General features: G+C 36.4%; 2 protein-coding genes across 7 annotated transcripts; one reads left to right on the top strand and one right to left on the bottom strand.

Annotated features, from left to right (window-relative positions):
• The first annotated feature begins 1,183 nt into the window (after window positions 1-1,183).
• On the top strand, window positions 1,184-3,784 carry LOC119071584 (nicalin-1). Its single transcript, XM_037176534.1, has 9 exons — window positions 1,184-1,518; window positions 1,583-1,661; window positions 1,732-1,840; window positions 1,947-2,144; window positions 2,210-2,380; window positions 2,442-2,633; window positions 2,700-3,113; window positions 3,172-3,353; window positions 3,417-3,784. Exons 1-9 carry the CDS (start codon window positions 1,353-1,355, stop codon window positions 3,556-3,558), a joined length of 1,653 nt encoding a protein of 550 aa, XP_037032429.1. The 5' UTR covers window positions 1,184-1,352; the 3' UTR covers window positions 3,559-3,784.
• Window positions 3,785-7,923: 4,139 nt separating this feature from the next.
• LOC119071548 (YTH domain-containing family protein) lies at window positions 7,924-22,648 on the bottom strand. 6 transcript variants are annotated; one of them, XM_037176474.1, is made up of 12 exons: window positions 22,348-22,626; window positions 22,146-22,170; window positions 17,464-17,568; window positions 17,111-17,245; window positions 16,582-16,769; window positions 16,363-16,512; window positions 16,235-16,274; window positions 15,784-16,167; window positions 15,452-15,719; window positions 14,790-15,391; window positions 14,428-14,688; window positions 7,924-10,922 (listed from the first exon to the last, which is right to left on the bottom strand). In XM_037176474.1, the coding sequence occupies exons 1-12, from the start codon at window positions 22,369-22,371 to the stop codon at window positions 10,912-10,914; spliced, it is 2,193 nt and encodes a 730-aa protein (XP_037032369.1). In that variant the 5' UTR covers window positions 22,372-22,626; the 3' UTR covers window positions 7,924-10,911. The 6 variants fall into 6 exon arrangements, with proteins under 6 accessions (XP_037032369.1, XP_037032349.1, XP_037032360.1 ...); XM_037176454.1 differs by having other exon boundaries at window positions 14,414-14,688; window positions 22,348-22,625; XM_037176465.1 differs by having other exon boundaries at window positions 14,414-14,688; window positions 17,147-17,245; window positions 22,348-22,625.
• Window positions 22,649-24,200: the final 1,552 nt, after the last annotated feature.

The raw sequence follows: 24,200 nt of genomic DNA, 5'->3' as shown, positions 1-24,200 counted from the left end.
TTGTTGACGTTCATTGATTCGAACGAATCAGAGAAGATGTGACGCTGGTAAATCTACAAACAAAGTTCCAAAATTGTTAGTCAATTTCTGGTTCTGTTCAGTTGGTCAAATCACAGTTTTCGAGCTCTTTGACAACCCTCGTTTCAATCAAGGCTGTTAACTTTATAGAGCGGGAGCACACCTTTTCCACAAGGCTGTATACTTTGAGGAGGTCACGCAGACCGCCATTTTATTAGATACGCGGGAACACACCACTTCTGATGATTTTACATGTAAAACAATTCACCACATCATCAAGACGACGAGAATCATCAGAGTAGGTTAATTTTTGTATGAAATCGGTTATTTTATCATCAACTGTGGTGTGTAACCCGCGTATCTGTACTGCGTGACCTCCCCAAAGTATACAGCCTTGCTTTTCTATACGTAAACAAACTCACCAAAATCGAATTTTTAGCACTGTATGACCTCACCAAAGTTTAATATTGGGAATTTTCGACGATGTTTTCGGATTAGCGTCTTGAATCTATATAGTCAGTTCGCCCTTTCGCTAGTCTAAACATTTGGCGCACAATTCCACAAAATAAGTTTCTTTTGATTCGCCTTAACCTGTCACATACGGCTACTCATGTGTTATCGATAACGACGACAAAAATAATGACAAACTCTGTGTAAAATGGTCCTTTATGTAGTAAAATGTATGTTTAAAAATTGTGAAGTACTAGATTTGCAATCAAAATTTTTATGCAAGATAATTTCAAAATGTGGTTGTTGTCTCTCCGTTTGTGCCGAAGTACTACTGGACTGTTTCACGCAAGAACACAACCATCTGTATTCGCCTAGTCGGTTGGCCTGTAGAGGCGCCACATTTTTTATAGTACTTCATTATCACTGTACTATTTTTTTGTGTAACAACTTCACATTCGTTCATTCCCATGAAATGTCACTGCAGTGAAGTTTGTTCATTAAAAAATAATTCAGTGACAGCAGACTTTTGATGAAGAAAAGTACTAAATTGTAATAGATTTTACCCTTAGTTTCTAAATTCCATTCTCCTATTGCATATTGCACCTTTATATGTTGACATATCGTCGAATGTCATCGTAAAAATTCATTTCATGTGTCAGATCAAATTGTCGGTTCGTCTGAATCGTCTGAATGCACCTTAAAATTAATCTGACATTATCGTCAAATGTCACCGTGAAAATTCATTTTCATCATCACCCATTTAATTTTCTGCAGCATTTTCATTTCCACTTATTATAATTCGTGTTTATCAATTGAAGATCGATTGCTAAATTAATTCAAGTAAAAAATAAGTTTTCGGATTAAATTGCCCACACACCTCAATCATGTTCGAAGATGCCGATAATTTTGCCGATTTATTTCGTGGTGGTTTCTCCGTTTTATTGGTTACCATCCCATTATTAGTTATTCTATCGTCCAGCCCGGTGTTGGCCTCAAATGAGTTCACCATCGAACGGATGGCACAATACGATGTACATGGAGTCCCATACGGTTGGCACTTTGTGTGATGCAAGTCAGAAAAAAATTCTCACCCGACAATCTCCATTTTAAACAGGTTGCCGAGCCTCGAGTATAAATTTAGAAGCGAAATCACTACAGACATGGACAACGTCGCGGCATTGCGTAATTACGAGGTGAGTGGAAAAAAAAACCCAGATTTGCTCAGCTGACGATTTGATAAAAAAAATAATTTTTGTCGAAAAGGTTCCAAGATTTGACGGTCGATCAGTTCCGTGAGATTCGGGCAAAGGCTGGTGGAGTTATTATCTTACTGCCTGAAAATTTGTCTCTTCTGAGCAATGAGGAGAAACAGGTAACCCTCACACATTATGTGGCAATTTAAGAATTGTCAACGGTGTCCCCATTCGAACTTGTTCGATTAATTCAATTACGATACTGAAACCACACAAATGTTGCAGCAAATCTACACACTAGAGCAGGCAATTATGGCCCAAGAAATTTCGATCCCAGTCTACTTCTCGAAGTTTGACCCCGAGCTGAGTAACATCATTGATGAGATATCGACCAGCAAGGAAAAACAAGAGACATCCAAGAACAACAAAAGAGAATCGGCGATCAGTGAAATAATCAACTCGATTTCGGCCAATGGATACCAGGTATGTGATTGGGTTCAGCCAATTCGTTCAACGAATTTTTAATTTACGAAATGTCGTTACCACAGGTAGTGGTATCGGGAGCTAGTCATGTAGTCAATAAACAATCCAAAATCCCGATCATACAAGGCGAGTTGGCACCAACAAAAAATATCAAAGCCGATGGAAACGTTGAAATCAACACGAAATTGCCATTGATCATAATCACTGCGCACTTGGAAACATTCGGATTGGTCAATGTAAGTTACTACCTCTGCTCTTATCCATACGGTACATGTGTTACATATTCTGATTGCGTAGCATCAACTACCGAATTTGGACGTGACTGTATTCATGTCACTAGTATCGGCATTCAGTAAAATCCACAGCAGTGCAACGACATCGCCGAAATATCGCATTATGTTCTTGCTGTCGGAGTCGGGCGCCTTATTGAACTTCCAAGGAATGAAAAAGTGGCTGGACTCGAATCTGGATGAAAATATGCAGATTCAGGTGAGACAGTCGCGACAGTTGCCATTTCTGTCATGGCCAAGAAATTAGATTTTCGTCTCTTCTTAGAATGCAGAATTCGTGTTGTGCATCGATGGCATCGGTCAGCAGTCCGACACAAACACATTGTACATGCACGTATCAAAGCCACCGAAAGAAGGAACCCACATGAACAATTTCTATAAGCAGCTGCGAACGACAGCCCAAAGCTACGAAAATGTGACGGTCGAGGGTATACACAAGAAAATCAATTTGGCTGACGTGCAATTGGCATGGGAACATGAACGGTTCAGTATGAAACGGATGGCCGGATTCACATTGTCCAGTTCGAAATCGCATAAGGATCCGTTGAGATCGACCATATTTGTGGAAAATCAAGAGCAAAACTTGCAGACGGCTCAGCGAAACGCTAAGATTCTTGCCGAGTCGCTGGGTGCCTATGTGTTCGGAAATAATAACGGAGAATTGTTCTCTGGTGCATCGGTAGCATAAACACAATGACTCTACCGAAGAATGTCGTTAATTGCAACCGTTTTTGCAGGCTATTTCAAATGAATTGGTCAAACCGTGGCTGCATATACGATCGACCCAAATCAACAACGACTTGAAGAACGCATTTGAAAAGTATTTGAAAAATGTTAAAGTCACCTACGACAAACCGGACGCTCGAGAGCCAGACTTTATGCTGTACGATGGTCATCAGGGTACACTGAATGTCTACAGGTAAAATATTCTATTTCGTTGCAGCCTGTGTGCTACGAATCTGACAATTTAAATTATTTGCAGTGTGAAGCCGGCCGTATTCGATCTGTTTTTAACATTTGTGATAGTCGCGTATTTAGGTTCCGTTTATCTGGTGATCGTATCGTTTCCGACACTGTACGGTGCAATGTGCAAATTAAGCAATACTAAAGTAAAAGCAAACTGAAATCAAAATTGTAAATCGATTAGTTAAGGGGATATTATCGGTGTGGTTCAATCTTTTGTTTTTATTACTGTTGTCGATTGAGTGAGGTTATCATATAACTGCCTTTGTTGTCATAATCCTTTTGTACGAATAAAAAACATTTTTTTACTTGTACTACCACCATCCATTCCTTTGTTAGTTTACATCATCCAAAGAACAATAAGAATAAAAAGCAGATTGTAAGAAGTTGAACTGTGTTTTCATTCAGGATAGTATGTGTGTTACAGAATTGTCTTCACCCTCACCTATCACAACGAGTGCTAATAAGAGAAGACCGAGCTTGAGTAAATGCTGGCACCGAATTTACGAATACATGAAGAAGACCCCTAGCAAGAGATATCATAATCACGTACAGCAATATTCACTAGCGAATTTTTGACAGTTTTAACAAGCCTACCCATATCGCAGACGGTATTGTGGCACACGGTGCCAAAAGAACGCTCTTTTCAACTCGCATAGACAAATTCAATGATATCAACGCGCTTCAAGCAAAAGTGCTGTTAATGACAGCTGCCAAATATAGTACTTTTTGTATGAAATTTCATCCATACTCTTTTTACAGTGTAAAATTTTGTATGGAGCACTGTCATGTTTCAGTACCCTATTTAAAGTACCACTTTTGATTGAAGTGCGTTGATGATATACAAATGCTTTTTCGCCCTGTCATCGACTTAATTACTCCTTTTACAAAATTTTGGTATCAAAAAATCGTGTGCGAGTTCACCTTTTACGTAGTTAAAAAATGTGTTGTTTTTGCACTGTGTGCCAGTTTACCCCACACATAATATGGAGAAATATGGATAGTAGTATAGTAAACTTTGACAGCTGCCTCTTAACGAAAAACAATTGCCTGTACACGCCCAGCGTCCAAAGTATGTATTTAAAATGACACAGACTCGTTCATTGTAATGAATTACACGTGGCTCTAAGATTCGTAAGCGATTTCGAGTGAAGGTGATGTACAATGAATTCAATCTAGTATTTAAAACCGATAAGTGAAGGTCCACAGATGTGTCAAGTGAAACAGTCACCTTACTAATGCCATATAACTCGTTCTATGATGTAAGCATATATGAAAGGGTGATTCATTCATATGTGATGTAAGGCTCGGAACAGGTTAACCTGAAACCTGACCTTAAAAATCTGAAACTTGAGTTGACCTGATCCCGAGGGGTTGCTCACTCTTTTTGATCAACATGATTTACCAGTGATTAACCATTTACCATTTATAATTTAGCTAGAAATGGTAATAAGTTAATGAAATATAGTTATTTAGCTTGGTAAATCACTATTTTAATATTTAGTAAATCAAAGTGAGCCTCGCCTGAACCTAAATTTCTGTTTATGACCTGATTTGAATTGAAATAAAGTAACCTGACCTGACCTGACAGGTAACCTGATTTTTTGGATTTTTTTTAGAAGTTTAACAGAAGTCAAGTCACGCCAAGTCCACGATAAATCAGGCCGCGTCGGGCTCAGATCATTTAATAAACAATATGACCTGACCTGATTAGCTGATTTCAGTTTCAGAACGAATTTTGATATTGAAATAGCTTGGATTCTATAAGACTTTTCTTAGTTCATGAAACTTTATCTCATCTTCCGGTGAACCGAATTCAGAAGAAACTGTTCTGTTCTGAGTTTTCGTTAGTCACAGGCAGGCCATAGATTACTTTCTGTCTATGGTGTTGGGTTTAACAAGCAGACCTTTACATATTTTAAAGTAAAACTGAAGTGAAAAGCATCTTCAAATTTCTGTTATTTCTGTTTTATTGGAATTCGGCATGTAATTAAAGTGATAGCTATTTAATAAGAAATGATCACAAGAAAATAGGAAATGATCACTAGAAAAAGAGAAATGATCACAATTTTTTTATGATAGCAATAAAAATAGAATTTGATCACCAAAAAATAAGAATTTGATCACTAAATATATGCAATTTTACCACTAACATATGATCGTCTCGAAATAAGAAATGATCTACAATTATACGAATTTGATTACAAAAAATAAAGAAATGATCGTGCAAAATAAAAAATTTGATTGCAAGAAATAAGGATATGCTATCTATTATTCTGTTTGATTATTAGACGATGCAAGAGAAAAAAAAATTAACACCTAAGTTACCAACACCGTTCCGGCGCCTGGCTCGCATTGCGGCCCTCCGCTTCGCTACGGGGCAATGGGCCGGATCGCTCGGCGTGTTAAAACGCTTTTTATGTGCAATGAATTACACAGACTAATTATTAGACGATGCGAGAGAGAAAAAATTAACTCCTAAGTTACCAACACCGTTCCGGCGCCCGGCTCGCATTGCGGCCCTCCGCTTCGCTCCGGGGCAATGGGCCGGATCGCTCGGCGTGTTAAAACGCTTTTTATGTGTATTCGTTCGGACTTTTAGTGATCAAATTCTTTACTTTTAGTGATCAAATTCTTTATTTTTAGTGATCAAATTCTTTATTTTTAGTGATCACATTTGATTTAGCGGGTGGTAGGTACTACTTGTGATCACTTCTTATTTTAGGTTGATAGAATCTTATTTCGTAGTGTTATATTTGAAAAACTGGTTGTGATCACATTCTTATTTTCCTGCAATCATTTTAATTTTCAAGTGATCAATTCTTATTTTAGATTTATCGCTTTTATTTCTTCCCTTGGAATTCTGGGACGGCCTGGAATGAAGATGAAAATTTGAGGGTTTGACTGCCAAAATGCCAAATATATCAGAACCTACCTTTGAGAAGGATTTCTCGATATTTTTCTTGAAAATGTCTGTCGTCAAATTTAATAAAAATTATTTCTCAATAGTAGGACCTTGTATCAATCCAAAGTCAAAATTTTCTCTGGATATTGATCAGGTGATCCATCTGTTTCCTATGTTTCGAAATCGAGATGTAAACTCCCGGTCGGTCCAGACTGATAAACGTGATAAACCTTCTAGTTTTCAAATGGGACGTCTTGCACAAAAGAAATGTATGTTGTCAACAACGGTGGTCAAGGTGATTAAGATTGGTTTTAAAAGTTCGAAAAACGTACTCTAACGATAATTGATCGGAAGACTACAGTAGTGAACTAAACATCGGTAAGGCACGGGTTAGGAACAAGGCTTTACGATTTCATCAAATCGCAAAATATTTCTGTGGCCTGGAACTATTCCAGATGAGCTAACGTCTAAAAAGGGATGAAGTTTGATTTGCTAATATGTTTTTGGATAAATATTAAATATACGAATAAAATAAGACTTCATGTTGTATACGACTTTTGTTGTGAACTGGAAGTGAAAAATTTTAATAATCAGGCACGCCAGACTTTCCAGCAAAAGTTACTTTGTGCATCCGACAACTGAAATACGACCTATTTTGCCATGATTTTTCATTAAGAAATGTCAGTTTTTCCCGAACTAAATATCGTGCGGGAAAAAACTTCATTTCTTTACGATTTATAGTGCGGGAAAAGAATTACATGAATTTTTCTATGACTATACGATTGATTAAATTTAATATGGTGAATGTGAAGTGTGTATGTTTTCAAGTAAATTGATGTGTTTTGTCTATTTCAGTTGTCCGATGCACAAAACGTTGTTCGTACCTCGACAGGAAATGGATTTTTTTCAGCACACGTCCTAATTTTCCTTACTCGCTTCGCTCGTAAGGAAAACTTAAGACTGGTGCTGAAAAAATCGTCACTTCCTGTCTTGGTACGAAAATACTATTTCAATTCCATTCTTCATTGGTCTCAAATACTTTCATTTAGACACCGTTTCTACAATGTGAGACGGTGGATATAATCAACAAAGATTGTAAAATGAAAGTTGTTCGCATCGCAAATTGTTACAATATTACACCGATCCGTGTACCGACGATAGAAGTCCTTATGCTCATGGTCTATAAAGAGTATTAGCGGCGATTTTTTAGAATAATAATCAAACGGATGCGTAAGTTTTTTAAAAATATATTTCATCTTAAAAGCTCTAATAATAATTTTATCAATTTTAAAAAGGAAAGAAAAAAATTAAACCGAATCGTAAACAACAATGTTTTCATTTCATATTTGTGTTTGTTTTTTTGTCAAAACAAAAATTTAATTGATTTACAATAAATTGATTCTACCTTCAGAGACGGCGGTCGTCAAACTTACAATGTTTCTCAGATAGTCACTAAACTTTCCACTTTTTTCTTTTATTAAAATCAAATTTTCACTTTGATACCTACAATTCTTTGAAATCATTTTTTTTATTTAAAAATTTACCTTACCAACGTTAACTATAAAGTTGTTTCCACTTAATCGTTTCTACCTTCCGATTTATCCAATAAAATGTTTTCTTTTTAAATTAATTCCTTTAACTTAGTCGCCGTTGGTGTTCCGAGTGGTAAACGATTGTCCATGAACAACATAAAAACAATATCTTGATGGAAACTGTGACCGTTTGGGTATGGGGCTTACAGGTCATTATAGGTTATTGCCTACGGGCTGAAATAATGCTGAAAATTTCGATTCAGTCTATTCATTTACTCAAACACGATTCGTAGCGATTCCATTACAATTGCCACGGAATTTTAAAATTTCACTCACTTCTTAATTACAATGAGAATGGAATAAGAAAGTGGCGTTGGCATAAATGTGCAAAGAATATGTTACTTCCATCACTTTCGAGAAGTTACCCTGAATGAGTCATGATAAAAGACACCACCTCACTGTCACAGACTTTTGCCCAATTGACTGAATGACATTTTCAATCATGTAAACACTAAACAGAGAGTCGTTATCTGTACTAAATACGAGACGCAAACCAAATAACAGTATCAATCAAACGTTTGTGGACAACACCTGATGAATAGAGTCACATGTGTTGCGAACCCACAACTGGCAACTCAATAATTCAATGTGAAGTCTTGAATTACACACTGTTTTGATAAATCTCGACGGTTTGGGTATCTCGAAGAAGCTAATATTGTGAGCGGTAGCTGACATACTGACTGTCTTCTGAATGAATCAAATATCGCTACCGCGCAATAATGATAATTTGTAGAAAAATAATTTGGAAGTATGCCCGGTCAATCCAGGTACTATAGGTCAATCGACAATCCGCTGTGGTTGTTTTCACTGTTGTTCTTCATTCATTCGAGATATTTTAAAGAAATTTATTGGTATTAGTGACCGCTCATCAAGTGTAGCGATAATTTCGGATGTAAATGCATCGATATAAATTCTGTAAGTGACTGGGAGATAGTGTCTACAAGAGTGGGGAAATATGTGAGTACAATCGACTGAAAATGAATCATTCATTTATTGGACAGAAAATGAATCAGTCGTTGAATGAACCGAACGCCGAAGTCAATAAAGTTCTTCCAATATGACCGACAAACAGATTGAAATAATAATCTTCTTTGCCAGCTGTTTAGGTCACAAATTGAATTTTTCATGACCATAAATTGTGAATGAAAATGTGTCAAGTCCCTTGATCCATAATTAACAACTAAATCGATTGAATTTCAATTACCAATACCATCAATTACCGATAATGTCGGTTAACATATTCAATCGATTTTACAGCCAAAGAGAAAAAAAATAATTCCCTTATGCCTTAACGAATCGATTGATTACATTTGCACACCAAGCTATTTGTCATTCATGAAGTTTTTATCAAACGTTCGTGAAACACTCGGCTCCTCTACAAAAATTCATTATTAAATATTGGGTTCATTTTGGTTTTCGTTCATCATTTTTGTTTGTAAATTTTCCTTTTTCATTTCAATAATTTTTTCTTTTTGTTTAGTCCATTGTTTAAATTTCTAATAATTAATTAACACCGCCCAAATTTATACTATAATATAAAGGGGTTGAGTTTTTGCTTCTATGATGTTATACCCATCATTTTCAACTAATCGGCAGAAGATTGTTCATTTTAATATTTTCTGTTTTTTTTTTACCTTTTCGTTTGTTTGCTTGTTGTGTTTTCTTTGTTTGTTTTGTGTAAAAATTTTATTAAAGTAAAATCGAAGTTAAAAAAAGAAGTTTGACATGACAATAAGTCGATGCGTATAAAATATTGTTGACTGAATGAAGTCCTATTATATTGGTGTGTTGAGAGAGAGTGTGTAGTTTAACACCGCTCCGCTGACAATTTTTTGTTTGGCGATGAGATGGTGGAGAAAGCAGCTGCGCGCGGTCCGTAGTTTTATTATATTTGGTTGATTGACACAGATTGTAGATTTAATGTGTAAAAAGTCCTGGAGATATGTTTTCCCCTGATTGTTTTTATCGTTAACACATTTTTACCGTTCCGATTTGGTTGTCTTTGAACAATGATCAATCACACACTTTGTTTTTAAATTAATGTTGATGGACTAAGGAAATAACAAAGAAAAAAATATGAAAAAAAAGTGGAACAAAAACGGTTGGAAAGAACACTGTTATACGTTATTTAATGTTTTTCTTTTCTGTAATATAGGTTTTATATGCATAGCAAGTTCATTTTGAATTATGTTTTTACGTCGAAAATGTTTTTTTTTGTTGTTGTTTATTTTGAATTTATTTATTTTTAAAGTTTTTTTTTTTGTTTAAATTTATTTGAATTTTTAAATGTTCGTAATTAATTTTTGTTTTAACATTAAGGCGATTATTAGTGTAGATGTGTTTGCGCATCATACAAAATTGTCTTTGATAAATTTTAATTTTATTGTAAAAATTGTTGTGTAATATTTTTATGTTTTTTTGCTTTTTAATTTTTTTTTTTGTTTGTTTCATTTTTTAAATTAGAATCGAGAAAAAAACAGTTCTTTTCACCACGCACCACATGGATTAATTATATTGTACGTTAGAATTGTTGTGTGCATAAATTTGTTTGTTTTTGTTTAGATCGGTTGCATCGGTTCATAAACCATTCGCGAAGTCAATGTTTTTTTTTGTGTGTTTTTTTTTTCGTATTTTAATTCTTGTTCATGTTCATCAATGTAATTTCTGAATTGTTCAAAGAATAATTTTTATTTGTTGATTTCCTTTTTATTTTGTATAAATGTTTTGTTATTAAATAGAATATTCACGATTCAATGTTTACGATAAAACTGTTTATTAATTGGAACACTAAAAATGTTTTTTTTTTCTCTTTAAATTTTTGTTTTCATTTTTTTTAATTTTATTACTTTTTAACACATTTCTCACTTGACCGGTAGGTTATTCAGTTTTCACATTAAAAACATAAAAACAACAGTCGAAGAGATGTCAAGACTTCCGATAATGAAAAATCGAACTATTATTTTTTCGATTTTCAGTTTCGGTACGATCCTCTTCCTCGTCCACGGCCGCCTTGATAATCACCACGGTCCTGTAAGTGGGTAAATTTTGTTTTCAGTTATTGATGGCAACCGTTTCCTTGTCGAATCGAAATATTGCAACAGGCTATAGTCGATCATAACGTTGTATAGTTGCTAGCATCAGATAGGCGTCTAACTTGGAGAATAAAAATTCTGGACGTTCAAAATTAGTTTTAGGGTTTTTAGACCCGTACGAAGTACTGGGGTCTTATGGGTTTACGCATACGTTTGTAACACGTCGAATTGGACTCCCTGAGTAAGGGGAAACCTATTGTGGTTGTCTAGAGATGCCAAATCCGCGAAAAAAAAAATGTCCGTCTGTCCGTCTGTCTGCACGATAACTTGAGTAAAACGCATCCGATTTTGAAAATTCTTTTTTTTCCCGTTTGGTAATGTCAAAAGACAGGCTAAGTTCGAAGATGAGTGATTTTGGATCGACCCCTCCCGAGCTGTGGCCCAATAAGTGCTTTACGGTTTTTCGAAGATATCTCCGGACATTTAAACGTTAAACTTGTAAGTGATACGTCAAATAAAAGGTATTTACAATACCGATCGACAAAAAAAAAGTTTATGGAAATCGGATGACCGACTCGTGAGTTAGACCCCTTGGTGTGGAACAGGCACAGGGCGGCAAGCAGTTTTTGCTTGTAGGTCGGCCACATTTGAACATATTTCGTCTGTTTTAGCTTTATTAGATAGGTATTGACCGTACCAATCAGGGAAATTTTTTTTTATGAAATTATGTTCTCCGGAGCGTGAGCTAGGTCTCTTGGAGTGAGCTCTTATCTGGCTACTCGGCCGTACAGTGAACGTGGAGTATTTTGACAATATTTCGAGTAAAGTTTGACCGAATTTCATGAATTTTTTTTTGTTTGAAAGGTATTAACGAATGTAAAGCGTCGGTACTATTTCCGGTCTCCTAACAAAATGGCTGCCGGCGGCCATATTGGATTTTAGTAAAATAGAAATATCTTGGGAAAAATGATACTTAGAGAGTTTCTGTTAACATGGAAATAATTTGTTATGTGTGTGGGGTTTCAGGGATTCCATATACGGACATCTATATATACCTATATACAGCTATATTGAGCTATATACAGGCATATAGAGCTATATAATAGCATATATTTATCTGTGAAATGTTTATTTATAGTGAAATATAGTAAAATATAGCGGTATATAGCTGTTTAAATAGGAATTTATGAAATTTGTCTTCGTACGGGGCTGTCTATATTGCCTCCGGCAATTTAGTTGTATATGATAACAAGGCAAAGAGTGGATAATGTAAGTGATTTTAAAGGGAGAATAGTTTTTCAGCAGAGAAGAAAATGAAGTAAGAGAAATGAAGAGTTTCACATTAAAGGCTTTTGATACGAATAGGTGTTTCGTACGGGTCGGCGTTAGCTATGTTTTATATAATCGTTCGAATGTAGCTTCTCGTTGTTTCCACTTCGCCTTATTACGCTTACTTAGCGAGAATCAATTGAGTTGATTGCTTCATTTGTTGTAAAGTTTTGATAAGGTCAAATTGAATTGAATTGGACATCCAAAATTAACTTAATCGCTTTATGGAGACGCAGGTCATGGATCGAATTTGATACTATTTGCAGTCAACCCTGATAGCATATCAATGCTGCAGCATGAAAGTATTCCAGACTTATTCTCCAAACAAATTTCACATTTAGGTTGATTTGTCAGGTTGAACTTGACGTTGATATACTTAAGAATACGTTCGCTACAACAACGCCGATGTGTGCAACGGGAAAACTAGTGTGCTAAGAATTTGTTTGAAAAAAAAAATCTTAAAAGGCCAGGGTTAGGCGTTATACAACGCAAATGTTTACATTGTTTGCAAGGCTCCTTAACCTGGCCTTAACACGTTGCCGGTTACTGTCCCTTGTCAACTTTAGGCACACCGGAAAGTGCTAAGGGAGTCGATGAATACCTCCAAATAAATTTCTAAAAATCAAAAATTTGACGGTGTGCCTAAAGTGCCTGCTCGAGCATTATCCCCTACGTGTTAAGGAATTTATTTTAAAAGAATTTTTAAGAGATAAATTCCTAGCGTACTAGCTTTCCCGTTGCACATATCGGAGTTATGCATTACGCCTCAACCAGGCCTTAAAATTCCTAATTTTTTTGAATTATCAAATTAAGGAATTTTTGCACGAATTTTATGGAATTAAATTCGTAAAAATTGGCTCTGCATCAATGGAGGCAGTCCTCCCACGCTTTAAAAATCCTCCTATTTTTGGATTTTTGGTTTAAGGTTTTATGAGATTTTTAGGAGTAGCTTTCGTTGCTGGAAAGAATATAATTTTTAACAACTTTTTGTGTTTCCTTGCAGCTGGATGTGAAAAGCCACTACTTTTGTGATAAAATCATCATTGTACGTATTCGGATAAGCCTTATTTCCGGTAAAAAAGTCATATTTTTCTTTTAACAATGGCTATTTCTTGTGACATCCCTTGATTTCCTCGGTGCAAAGTAATGTCTTGTTCGTTCCAGTGTTTAGTAAAATGAAACTCACGTTGTAGCATACTTTGAGGCCGATAGGTATTGAGGCCGATTTTACAGGATCAAGGAAAATTTTAGTCACCCAAAGTAACCAAAAAGCTCTAAATTCATTTTTAAATATTTGCCAAATCAATTATTATTAATAACCAAAACAAATTCCTTTATTGTCAAATTCTCAAATTTATCTTAGAAAAGAGAAGCGTGAAATTGTTATTGGTATTTTACTCATCCACTGATTGTGGATTGATCTTGATCCTGATGAAGAGGAGGTGAATGAGATGTTCAAAATCCCATTTTAGGAGATTATAAAAACATTTTCACAATCTTATGAGTTCTAGGAGATTTTAGGAACAGTAGGAGACCTGTAGAGGCTCCTTGAAAAGTAATTGAGTTAATTTTGCGTGCCCTAAATTTGACCAAATTAATTCTCAAAAATATGCCCTGGTATGTACACATGGTCAAATGTCAGAATTGGAGGACGATTTCAATTCTCTTTGAAGACCTATTAATTTTGATGGAATTTCGAATATTGTCTTTAAAGAAATAAATTCTGTAATTTCACACTAGGGTAATGTCACTGTCACGGTCGTAGTAGGAGTTCCTTGTGAAGAATGCAATTTCAAGGAATAAACTTCTGTCAAAATCTTGAATTCTTTGCCACCGGCTTCATTGTAACATAAAAATTTGAATTTTCTTCAATATGCGACGGCTAGACCTATCCTCGTTAGAGTCCTTCCATAGAAATAGTTCGGTTTTAAGCTGTTTACTTATAACCGACTAATATCTGCACAGGTTCTCGGTTCTCGGAATCCCATTGTGCGTCCTACCACATAAAACGAAGGAACCTCATTGGTACCATAGGAAATTCACCGGTCAGTTGTTTAATACCTTCAGAGTTTCTACACTTCGGCCAGAACGGCCTCCAACCATTTTCAACACGTCCGTGCTAGCTTTTACCTATACAGCGCTATGGTTCAACACTTACCCGATTATAATCACCGCGATGACCGCCTCCACGACTGTCACGACTGACATAACCAACACCATCGTTATTGTCCCGGTCACGATGCATAAAACCACCACGATCGTCACTACGACGCACATAATCGTTTCGGCGTTGATATCCGTCATTGTCACGATTGTCACGGTTATCGCGACCATCCCGATTGTAGCCACCGTCGTTATGATCACGATTTCGATCAAATCCACGGTTATAATCGTGATAGCCGCCCGAACGATTGCCGTGATTATTGTATTGACCTGAAACACATTTTGCGGTGAGAAAAATGTTTCAATTGCCTCTGGGTATCAAAGTTGGGGCTTTCGTTCCCGCAACAGAAGTTAAAAGTCATTTCTCTTACCTCCGTAACTCTTTCCTCCCCGATCATATCCGCCACGATCATATCCACGTCCACCACCATTATCATGATACGGTTTATTCGGTCCTCTATCATAATGTGGCATCGGCGGCGGTTCTACCTTCTTCGTATCTTCAGCCTTTTGTCGCTGCTCGTAATGAATAAAATCGTCAAAAATTGACGTCGAATGCTTGTACGCACTCAATATGTGCAGAAATTGGATGCCCTTTGCGTTCGGCACCTCTTGCGTATCACGCGAATTCGTAACCGGTTTATCTTCATTGTTCTCCAGCCGAATGCTTTTGAATTCACGCATCGGCACGTCCTTGACGAAAATCCACTTAACTTTGAATGTGCCCTTCCACTTGTCCTGCGACCACACATTCGATACCGTATTGTAATCGACAGCTGTCATCATTTGGGCCATGCCACAGAAGTGGGCCGACGAATTGACAGAAAATAAAAGGTAAATAATGCCGCCAGCTTTTTCCCGCTCACGATACGCCTGATCGAGTCTTTTGTTACCGTGCTCCGTGGAACACCAAATTTCATATTTAATGCTACGATGAATATCATCTTCGGAATAGGATTTAATGACAAAGAATCTGAAAGGCAACGGACGATACGGTTAGTTGTTGTTGGCGATTTATCCACACAGTGTCTACCTTGCTAATGCGCATGAATCGTAGTCAAAGTCTTGTGGATTGTACTCATTCTTGTCACGCAGTTCTTCCAGCACAGGATCATCTAGGCTTCCGCTTGATCCACCGACATCGGACGGTGTAAACATGTTACTATTATTATTCAATGGCATCGGTGGTGCCATTTGTGAATGTTGTTGTGGCGGATGATTCATCATTGGTTGGTGCGGTTGTTGATGGTGCTGCGGTGGATGATGCGATTGTCCTTGGAAACCCATCATCGAAGGTGGACCTAAATTATCACAATCGGTAAGCTCAATGTGCCCTCACGATAAAAATGGCGGTCATGAACTCACCATGGGTTTGACTCATATTTTGCCTCTGTGGCTGAGCTGGTGCCATCATTCCAGGATGCGGTGCACGATTTCCACCAGACCAAGCTGGACGTTGTGGACCACTCATTTGTTGCTGATGATGTTGCTGTTGCTGCTGCGCATTATGTTGATTATGTTGCTGAGGACCATTGGCAGACATCGGCATCGATTGCGATTGTCCGGGTAGCGGTCCAGCTGATGCGCCTATATTCGACTTTTGTTGGCTAAGTGGCGATGGTTCGATGGGTGGTGGTGCTGTTATGACTGGAACTGGAGGCGGAACTAATGGTGGACCATTTTTTGGTGAATCCCACGTACCGATGTCCATGTTGTGTTTGCCAGGGACCATTGGTGGCGGGGGCATGCCTGTAAAACGGAATTGATACTCAACGAAAACGAACAAGCAAATGGGCAAATGAGCGATTCAACTTACCAGGACCTTTTTTCTTTAGAATCGATGAACTGGAACTCGTCTGAATAAAGAATTTACGTTTCAATTTTCATTTACAAACTGAGTGACCATGAACAATCGTAAAACTTCAAAATCTTCAAAAATCTTACCCTAATCTGTGGTTTCGCAGGTTGTGAAGCAATTGAAGCCCATGTCATCTGTTTGGGAGCAGTTTCTTTTGGTTGTTCAGTATTTGCACGATCCCTTTCCTGTGACTGGCCCATATCAATATTGAGCCCTTGCATACCCTGTTCCACACTCTACAAAACGAAGTATGTTTTAGTCACTCCACATGTCGAACAAAATATCGCATCAAACAATAAACCCACCTTGATTCCATCCTGTCCACCCTGCTGGTAAGATCCATGTCCGCGATAGTATTCATCATATTGACCTTTACGAGATTGACCGCCACTAGATGCCGAATTTATTTGCTGTGAACCCCATGTGTTGTAATCCCCATTGTTAGGAAAGTAATTGTACGACGACTGTTGTCCGAACGATGGACCAAACATTCCTGGAAACAGGTAATTGGAAATTGTTCATAACAACAGCATCAACAAAGCATCGAATGGTTTCGAATTTCGTCATTATTTGGTGGTCAGTATAGCATCAATGAGTACGAATTTATAAAGCAATCGATTTGGACGACATAAAAACAAGCAAAAAACACGATGATTTTGCGTGAAAACGAGATGCAGACGTTCGGTGTACCAAATCATCCAACTTTTAATGAACCGCCCCGATGTGAGCATAATATTGTGATAACGAGTACTGTATAACTAAGCGATTCGATGAAGGAAAAAAAAGATGAAACAAAAAAACATTTTTGATTTGGAATAAAAAGGCTCATCGTACCCTCTCCGGCATAGTTGTCATAGATAGAATACCCACTCAGAATGGGTACGTTTTCGTTGCCACTAGACCATGCCCCATTGTCCGTACTGAATGGCGGATATTGAAATTGAGCACCGTTATTTGAGCTGTGGTTACCTGAGTGCATTCAAGTGAAACTGGTTAACACTGGTGTTAACATGGAAAATAAATTTGGCAAAATTTTGTGGATTTTCTTTGTTTAAAACACATTTATCCTTCCAGCTGGAAATCATCAGCTGGCTGTCGGTCCTATACTTCCCTTATTGTAATTTTTGTATTTTTGTTTTGTAATTTATAATTTAGGAAAATAAATTAAGTTGCCGTGGGTTGCTGACCTGAATTATATTGTTCCGCCGATACCTGCGCAGCGTGACTAGCGATTTGATCATTCCACGATTCACTTTCGACGGTTTGGACCGGTCCTTTTGGGACATTGGAATCTTGAAAAACCGAAAATAAATAATAAGAAAACTAAAAAAAAAACAAAAAATCAAAAGTTTTATACGTCTACGTCAACCATTACCAAACTAAATTTAAAAAAAGAATTAAAGAAAAAAACCAAACAAAAAACTAAATCCAAATTCAAATCAATTAGTCCAGCTACGTCTGTTGCAAACATTGATGTGCTGTACCGAGTTTTCATTTTACCCAAATGTCTGTTCAAATACGCACTATGGGCGTAAACACAGGCCATTCTAAGCTGATATCTAAGCTAACCTATATCTGTCAAATGAACAAAGCTTAGAGATCATCGGGAGTCATTACAGCAACTCATTTTCGTAATAATTCTATCGTAATGAAGTTTTGAATGAAGGGATAGGAAAAGAATGTTTTACCCTTATTTTCTCCACTCGAATGCGATGGATGGCATCTTGTTGACGTTCTTTCTGATGACAGTTTTTTGTGAGAAAAGTTTTATTTTCTCAACTCTTGTTTATCGCATGGGCTGAACATTTTATAGACTAAAAATGAGGATTTTTTATCGGACTTTCGTCCCCTTGCATGAAAAAATACATTCGTAATTGCTTTGGACAATTGATTTAAGGAACTTTAAGAGATATTGACTTAAATAAATGGTCCAAGACACATACGTAACTAACTACTTCACCTCGGGCAGAAATAAAAAATCAGACTTTCGCTCTTGTTGGAATTTCCCATCTCTTGGTAAACAAATAACCATTATTTTAGGCCGAAAACACACGAGCAATTTTGATGCGTTTTCCAGTGTTTAGCCTGTGGTGAATATGTGATTACAATGTGTACTCGTGTGTTTTCGTCCATAGTACAGTAATGTCAACCAAATTTGGGATTAGGTGCGTTTCAGCTTGTGTGGATAACAACGTCAAAACTTCAATCGCTTGTATAACTATCGCTTAAACCTTATCTAGCCGAAATTATCTGGTCGAAAAATTCAAGCCATTGAAGCTGCAACTTTTTGACGTGATTACCCACCACACTAAGCTGGTCCACTGGTCCACGCATGCGTATTTATCTCTTTACATGGGTTTTATAGTCACACGTGTGTTAATGATAAAACTGAATAAGAACGTAGTGTAATGAGTGCGAACCAGATGGTAAAACAGCTGAAGTAAACTTAGGCATAAATTCGGCTGGCATTAAGAGCGCTCACTGCTTTGCAAATTTGAAGTCTACATTTAGGCGGACAAATATTCGTTTTTTGATGATTTCTCTGCACCAAAATCTTTTTTCGAAAATGTAAAATCATTAAAGCACGCAAAAATGTGTAAATGTGAGTAATCTGCACAGGTTTCTCCAAGTGGGTCAAGCTATCACCCACAAACCAATTTTTCCTTAAAAAAGTAACACATTTGCAAAGGGCCCAATATTCTTAACTGTATTGCTTGAGAAACATAGGGTCTGATTGATTGAAACAACCGTACAACCGTCGCGTCATTTCAAAACGTTCAGTTGTAAATATTAGAAAATTTTAATTGAAACAGCACACCATCATTGATGATCTAATAGCCTTGACTCACACACAATAACTGTTCAGTTACTATCAATTGAATTCTGTAACCCAACGGACCAAATGTTCTATTTTGTCTTCCTGCTTTCCAATTTAATATCCAACTCAACTATAATTCCATGCAATGCAAACATTGGATTTAATATGCAACGTAACCAACATTATACGAAAGTGACGATTTGCTGCTCGATACTATTGTTATTTAGCACACGGTATATGGCAGTGCAACCGAATTAAAATCAACACAATTACATAATGTACCACATTGCCATTGTGTGTTTCGTTGAAATTGAAAGGGGAAAATAGGGTCACGTAAATTATGAAGGAACGTGGAAATGGTTCTATGTTAATCTAACGGGTTGAAGCGTTTGTAGTTTTACATAAGAATTTCAGCAAGTCAATTTTCTGATGTGCAAAAAAAAATGGGTATGTGGGAGTGCACGATAGTGGGTTTAAATGGAACGGTTGTAGTTGATGTTTTCGCGTTTCCCGACCATATTTGCGGCTAAGGCCGAAAACACACGAACCATTTTGTGTTGATGGGGTCGACAATTATGCTGCGTCTATCATTATTTAGCCTGTGGTGAATATCGAATTAACAATGGAAACGCAGCATAATTGTCGATCCCATCACTACAATGCAAAATTAATCGTGTGCTTTCCGCGACACGTGCAGTTTATATTCTATTCGACATTGTAATCGGCTAGGCGATCGGTATCTCAACTTAAAGTAGATCATTTTACAGTTTTAACCTCATCTATAGTTCTTACGATTGCAGAATCATTTTCAGCCTATTCACCCTATGGATCTTTGGCATTTTGGTATACATAACCGTCAATGTCAATGCAGAATTTGTTCTTCTATTTTCCCAAATTGACGATTTCGATCTCATACATTGTAAACTTGTCATTGCAAAACAAACCGTCTTTTCATTTTCCCATTGCCGCTATCATCCAAGAACGAGAACAAACATATATATTTCTGGTCAAGACATTCTTTAAATCGATTTTTTAGCATGAAGCCATGATGGCTCGTTTTTGGTCAAACGGAGAAAAATGCAGAACAGAACCAGATCTACATTTTTCTCCATTCGGCCAAAAATGAGCCATCATGGCTTCCTGGTGAAAAATCGTTTTAAAGAATATCTTGGCCAGAAATATGTCACTAAGTTTAATGATTCTTTACATTTTGCTGTTGTTAATCAATCAGCTCTTTGGGGACCCTATATCTCTTATGCTGAAAACAGACAAAGCATTAAGAATCTGTTTTGATCAAATTTTTCATTGTTTTAATTTCGGTAAACGTCGAGTCAAAAGTGACATTTGAACAATGAAAAATTTGATCGAAAGAGGTTCTCAATGCTGTTTCCAGCATTACGAAAATGACGAACAATTTCACAACGAACATCTTTCGAATATTTCAATAGGGAGAAATAAAAAAAATTCATTGAAGCCAACGTTCGTGTTTCAGAAACTGACAACAATGAGAAAAAAATTCTTTTCCAAAGGAACTTGCCACTGTCTACCAAAACCAATTAAGATTTTATGCTGCTGACACAGCATAACATTCAATGTTGGTCAAACAAACGATAAGAATAAGCTGATCAGCTAAACTCATGAAAACTGAGACCGAAAGTGAAAATGAAACAAACAAACGGAAACCTACACTGCGTTATTTGCTGTACAATTGTCGGTTAACGTCAGCCCCCACATTTCTTATTTACGTTCTGCATTCCAGTCATAAAAATCGATGTGTGGTCTGGCCGAACACACATAAATAATTTGATTGGTTTTGTTTTGCAGTGAAATTTCAAACGAGACAGTGAAATATGTACGGTAAGGTGAGGCCAGAATAAATAGAAATTTTCACATAGAATGATTTCGACCGACCGACAGTTCAATGCGCATAATGTTTTGGTTGAGATGTGAAACTCTGGTGGACTTTAATTTCATGTTAACGCACATTCATGGTACAAAAGTTACATCCACTGAGAGGTGTTAATCACAGACATGAAGAGATTTTTTTACGAATACTCAAACGATTTTTGTGGAAAGCTAGATAACATTCCTCTTCCTCAACAGTCGAAATTTGATAATTGACGCAAATTTTTCGCGTTATTATATTTACGATTGCGCCACGTAGTGAGATCAATGTCTGTTTTAAAATACTGCTAGCTGAATTAAGCACAGAAGGAACGTTATGCTTCTAGATTTGTTTAAGCGTTACAATGAACTTTATTGAAATGTTTTTGATCCAATTCGAAAATCAATTGCGTGAAATAATGTTTTTTTTATCGTTACTTGAAATAAGTACAATGTGTAGTATCCACCTGTAATTCATGTCTACGACGACGTACAAATTTGTGATAACTACAAGTTTACACATCAGCTAACAATTTTTCTATTGAAGAAACAGCCATTTCAGTACACTGTATATCGTCGTCATATGGAATTTTTTTCTGAACAAACAATATACCATATCCCAGACGCATGAAAATCGTACATCGAAGAAACGAGTAAATACACAAGCTCACACGTCACTATTTTACGAGAGATATAAGAAAAATAAAAGGGAAAAATCTTAAAACTGCACAACAATTTCCATTGACATGCACACACACACACAAATCATTTCGGTCTAGTGCCGCGCTGGATAAATAATTCGACCATCGTCAAAAGAACACTTAAAATGAGTATAGCAGATAATACAAATTCGACGATTGTTATGCGATTGTGATACAAAAATGTAATTTTCTTTTTGCAAAATGACTAATTGTTTGTGTGCCAAGATCACTAACCTATCGAATATAAAATGTGACCTTTGTGCGAAATGGAAAAATAAAAGAAAAAAAAAATTACAGACGCGTTATCGACACAAAGCAGCATTTATATTTTTCAGATCGGAAATCAATGAATCAAAAACTCTAAGATACTACTAGGGTTTCGCATTGTTGTTTTTTCTTTTTGTTTGGTGTGTGTGTTTTTTTCTCTCAAATATTAATCGAAAATATTACGCAAAAATGTCCTTACCTTGATTTCCTTGTCCTTTCATTCGCTGAAACAGAAATAAAATTAGGAAATCAAAAGGGGAAAAAGTTGCAAATTTTATATTTTTAGAACATGTAAAATGGCAAAAAATGAAGCGCAAAAAAATGAATCAAAGGAATTTTTCTGAAGTATCAGCTATTTAATATCCCGTACAACATTAAAAATCCAACACACAAAAATATACCTGATCTGACACGCCTGCTGACATTCGTTTAGAGTTTAAGTTTTCTGCTGTTGATATTTTCCACGAATTAACCACAAAAAATCAGTTTTATTGATCACTTGCACAAGTAGATTTCACTTAATTGTCTTAATAGTTGTATAGTTCAAAGTTTGTAGAGTTTGTTAAACAGTTTTATTGTTTATTTGCACGTATTTTCAACTTTTTTTTAAGCAAGAACTTCACTTGCGGCTGAAATTGATCTAAATAGTGTCGGACATTTCCATTCGTTAAATTTGTTGCATGGAGTGAGTTTGATAACTGAACACAATAATACTATTTTTTTTTTGTTTGCTTCAAAGTGAATGAATCGTATGAACGAATCGTTAAACGATTGCATGCGGCACGGAATTTGAAATTTGGTTATTAAGAGAAGTGGTTCAGAGCATTAAAAGTATAACAAGGTATTGTCTATTTTTCGCATGGAGGACATAACGATTTGAATGGATGGGCACGTTAGATCTTTTTGCATGGAGGAGCTTGCAAAAATTAGTAACAAGCTAATCTTTTCGGGATTCGGTGGTCCTTAGGGACCTATACAATATCGTAAAAGTCCCAATCGATCCCACTTGAGCATTTTGATAAAAGTAATAAAAACCGAGAAAATTGAGATTAATTGCAAGCATTTTTTGGCTGCTCTACCAAAATCTGAGTTTCGAAATTTTTTGTTTTAAATTTATTTTTACCTCATTCTAGATACTCCAAAGTATCCAAAGTATCCAAAACCACTTACACACAAGAAAAAAAAAATTTGTTCGCCAGAAATGACTCTTCAAAGTCAAAATTTCATGAAAAAATCGACCTCCGCGAAATTTTTGTTTGACTTTAAACCGTCAAATCGAAAGTCCGTTTGACCAAATTTTTGCGGAAAGCTGCTTAAAAACATCTTTGGACTATTCTGAACATTTTTTAAGCAGCATGTCATAACTTTTTTTTCACAAACAAACATTTTTGTGGCATGTCGAGAATTTGCTTGCACACCGACTCGAAGATAATTACATGCAAAATTTTTGGATGTTTTGATCTACAATATTGCTGAAACTGAACTGAAATTGGCTATAAATGAGATTTTATTGGTTTATACTCAAGAATTATTTATTTTAATTGGTTTTTGTGGAAAAGAAGTCTCAAATGTCGGTCAATTTCACAAATTTTCCTATTTTTTCGTACATACATCATCATACAAAACGCGAATAAAAATATTTCTTTCTATGCCAAATACTGCGAAAGTTTGTATTTTCGGTCCTCAAATGGTGACCGAAAGTAAAAAAATTCAGGCCTTGGGCCGAAAGTAAATGTCACTGTCGTCATTTTACTTTCGCCCCGTGGGCTTGCGTATTTGCGGGCCGAAAGTAAATGTCACTGTCATCATTTTACTTTCGGTCCTCATATGTCTCGAAAACACATTTTCACTTGATTGAAAGTACGCATTGAGTGTAGTGTTGTGTTGACGATAGCCAAATGTTTTGTGAACAAGTGAATGTATGTTTACAGTAATTTCATTTGTTAAATTGTTTTTATTTTTATACCAGGGGGCTGCCGCCCCCTGGACCGAAAATACAAATCTTCCGCAGTATTTGGCATAAAAAATAGTATGCATTACTTGGGGCAAAAGTAAAAAAATTCAAATCGTGTGATTGCCGCCCTTGCCTGCGGCGCGGGCTGCAAACTTCACACGTTTGAATTTTTTACTTTCGCCCCTTGTTATGCAAAATACTATTATGATCGTTTAAGCCAGTTTGATTTGACTTGAGGCTGGAAATATGACTAATGAACATAATATAGGAATCCCACTAGAAAATTGGTTGTTTATATCC

Source organism: Bradysia coprophila, chromosome II (genome assembly GCF_014529535.1).
Source record: "Bradysia coprophila strain Holo2 chromosome II, BU_Bcop_v1, whole genome shotgun sequence".
Taxonomy (NCBI): Eukaryota; Metazoa; Arthropoda; class Insecta; order Diptera; family Sciaridae; genus Bradysia; species Bradysia coprophila.
The sequence above is the reverse complement of the archived record's forward strand: the minus strand, read 5'-3'. Positions and strand labels throughout refer to the sequence as shown.

Excerpts from the sequence above, each read along its gene's own strand:
- LOC119071584 (XM_037176534.1), top strand. The coding sequence starts at position 1,353 with ATGTTCGAAGATGCCGATAATTTTGCCGATTTATTTCGTGGTGGTTTC. Across the intron at positions 2,634-2,699 it reads ATGAAAATATGCAGATTCAG|AATGCAGAATTCGTGTTGTG; the intron begins GTGAGACAGTCG and ends GTCTCTTCTTAG. Across the intron at positions 3,354-3,416 it reads GGTACACTGAATGTCTACAG|TGTGAAGCCGGCCGTATTCG; the intron begins GTAAAATATTCT and ends AATTATTTGCAG.
- LOC119071548 (XM_037176454.1), bottom strand. The coding sequence starts at position 22,371 with ATGTCAGCAGGCGTGTCAGATCAG. Across the intron at positions 14,689-14,789 it reads GGGAGGAAAGAGTTACGGAG|GTCAATACAATAATCACGGC; the intron begins GTAAGAGAAATG and ends AATGTGTTTCAG. Across the intron at positions 10,923-14,413 it reads ATCGCGGTGATTATAATCGG|GACCGTGGTGATTATCAAGG; the intron begins GTAAGTGTTGAA and ends ACCCACTTACAG.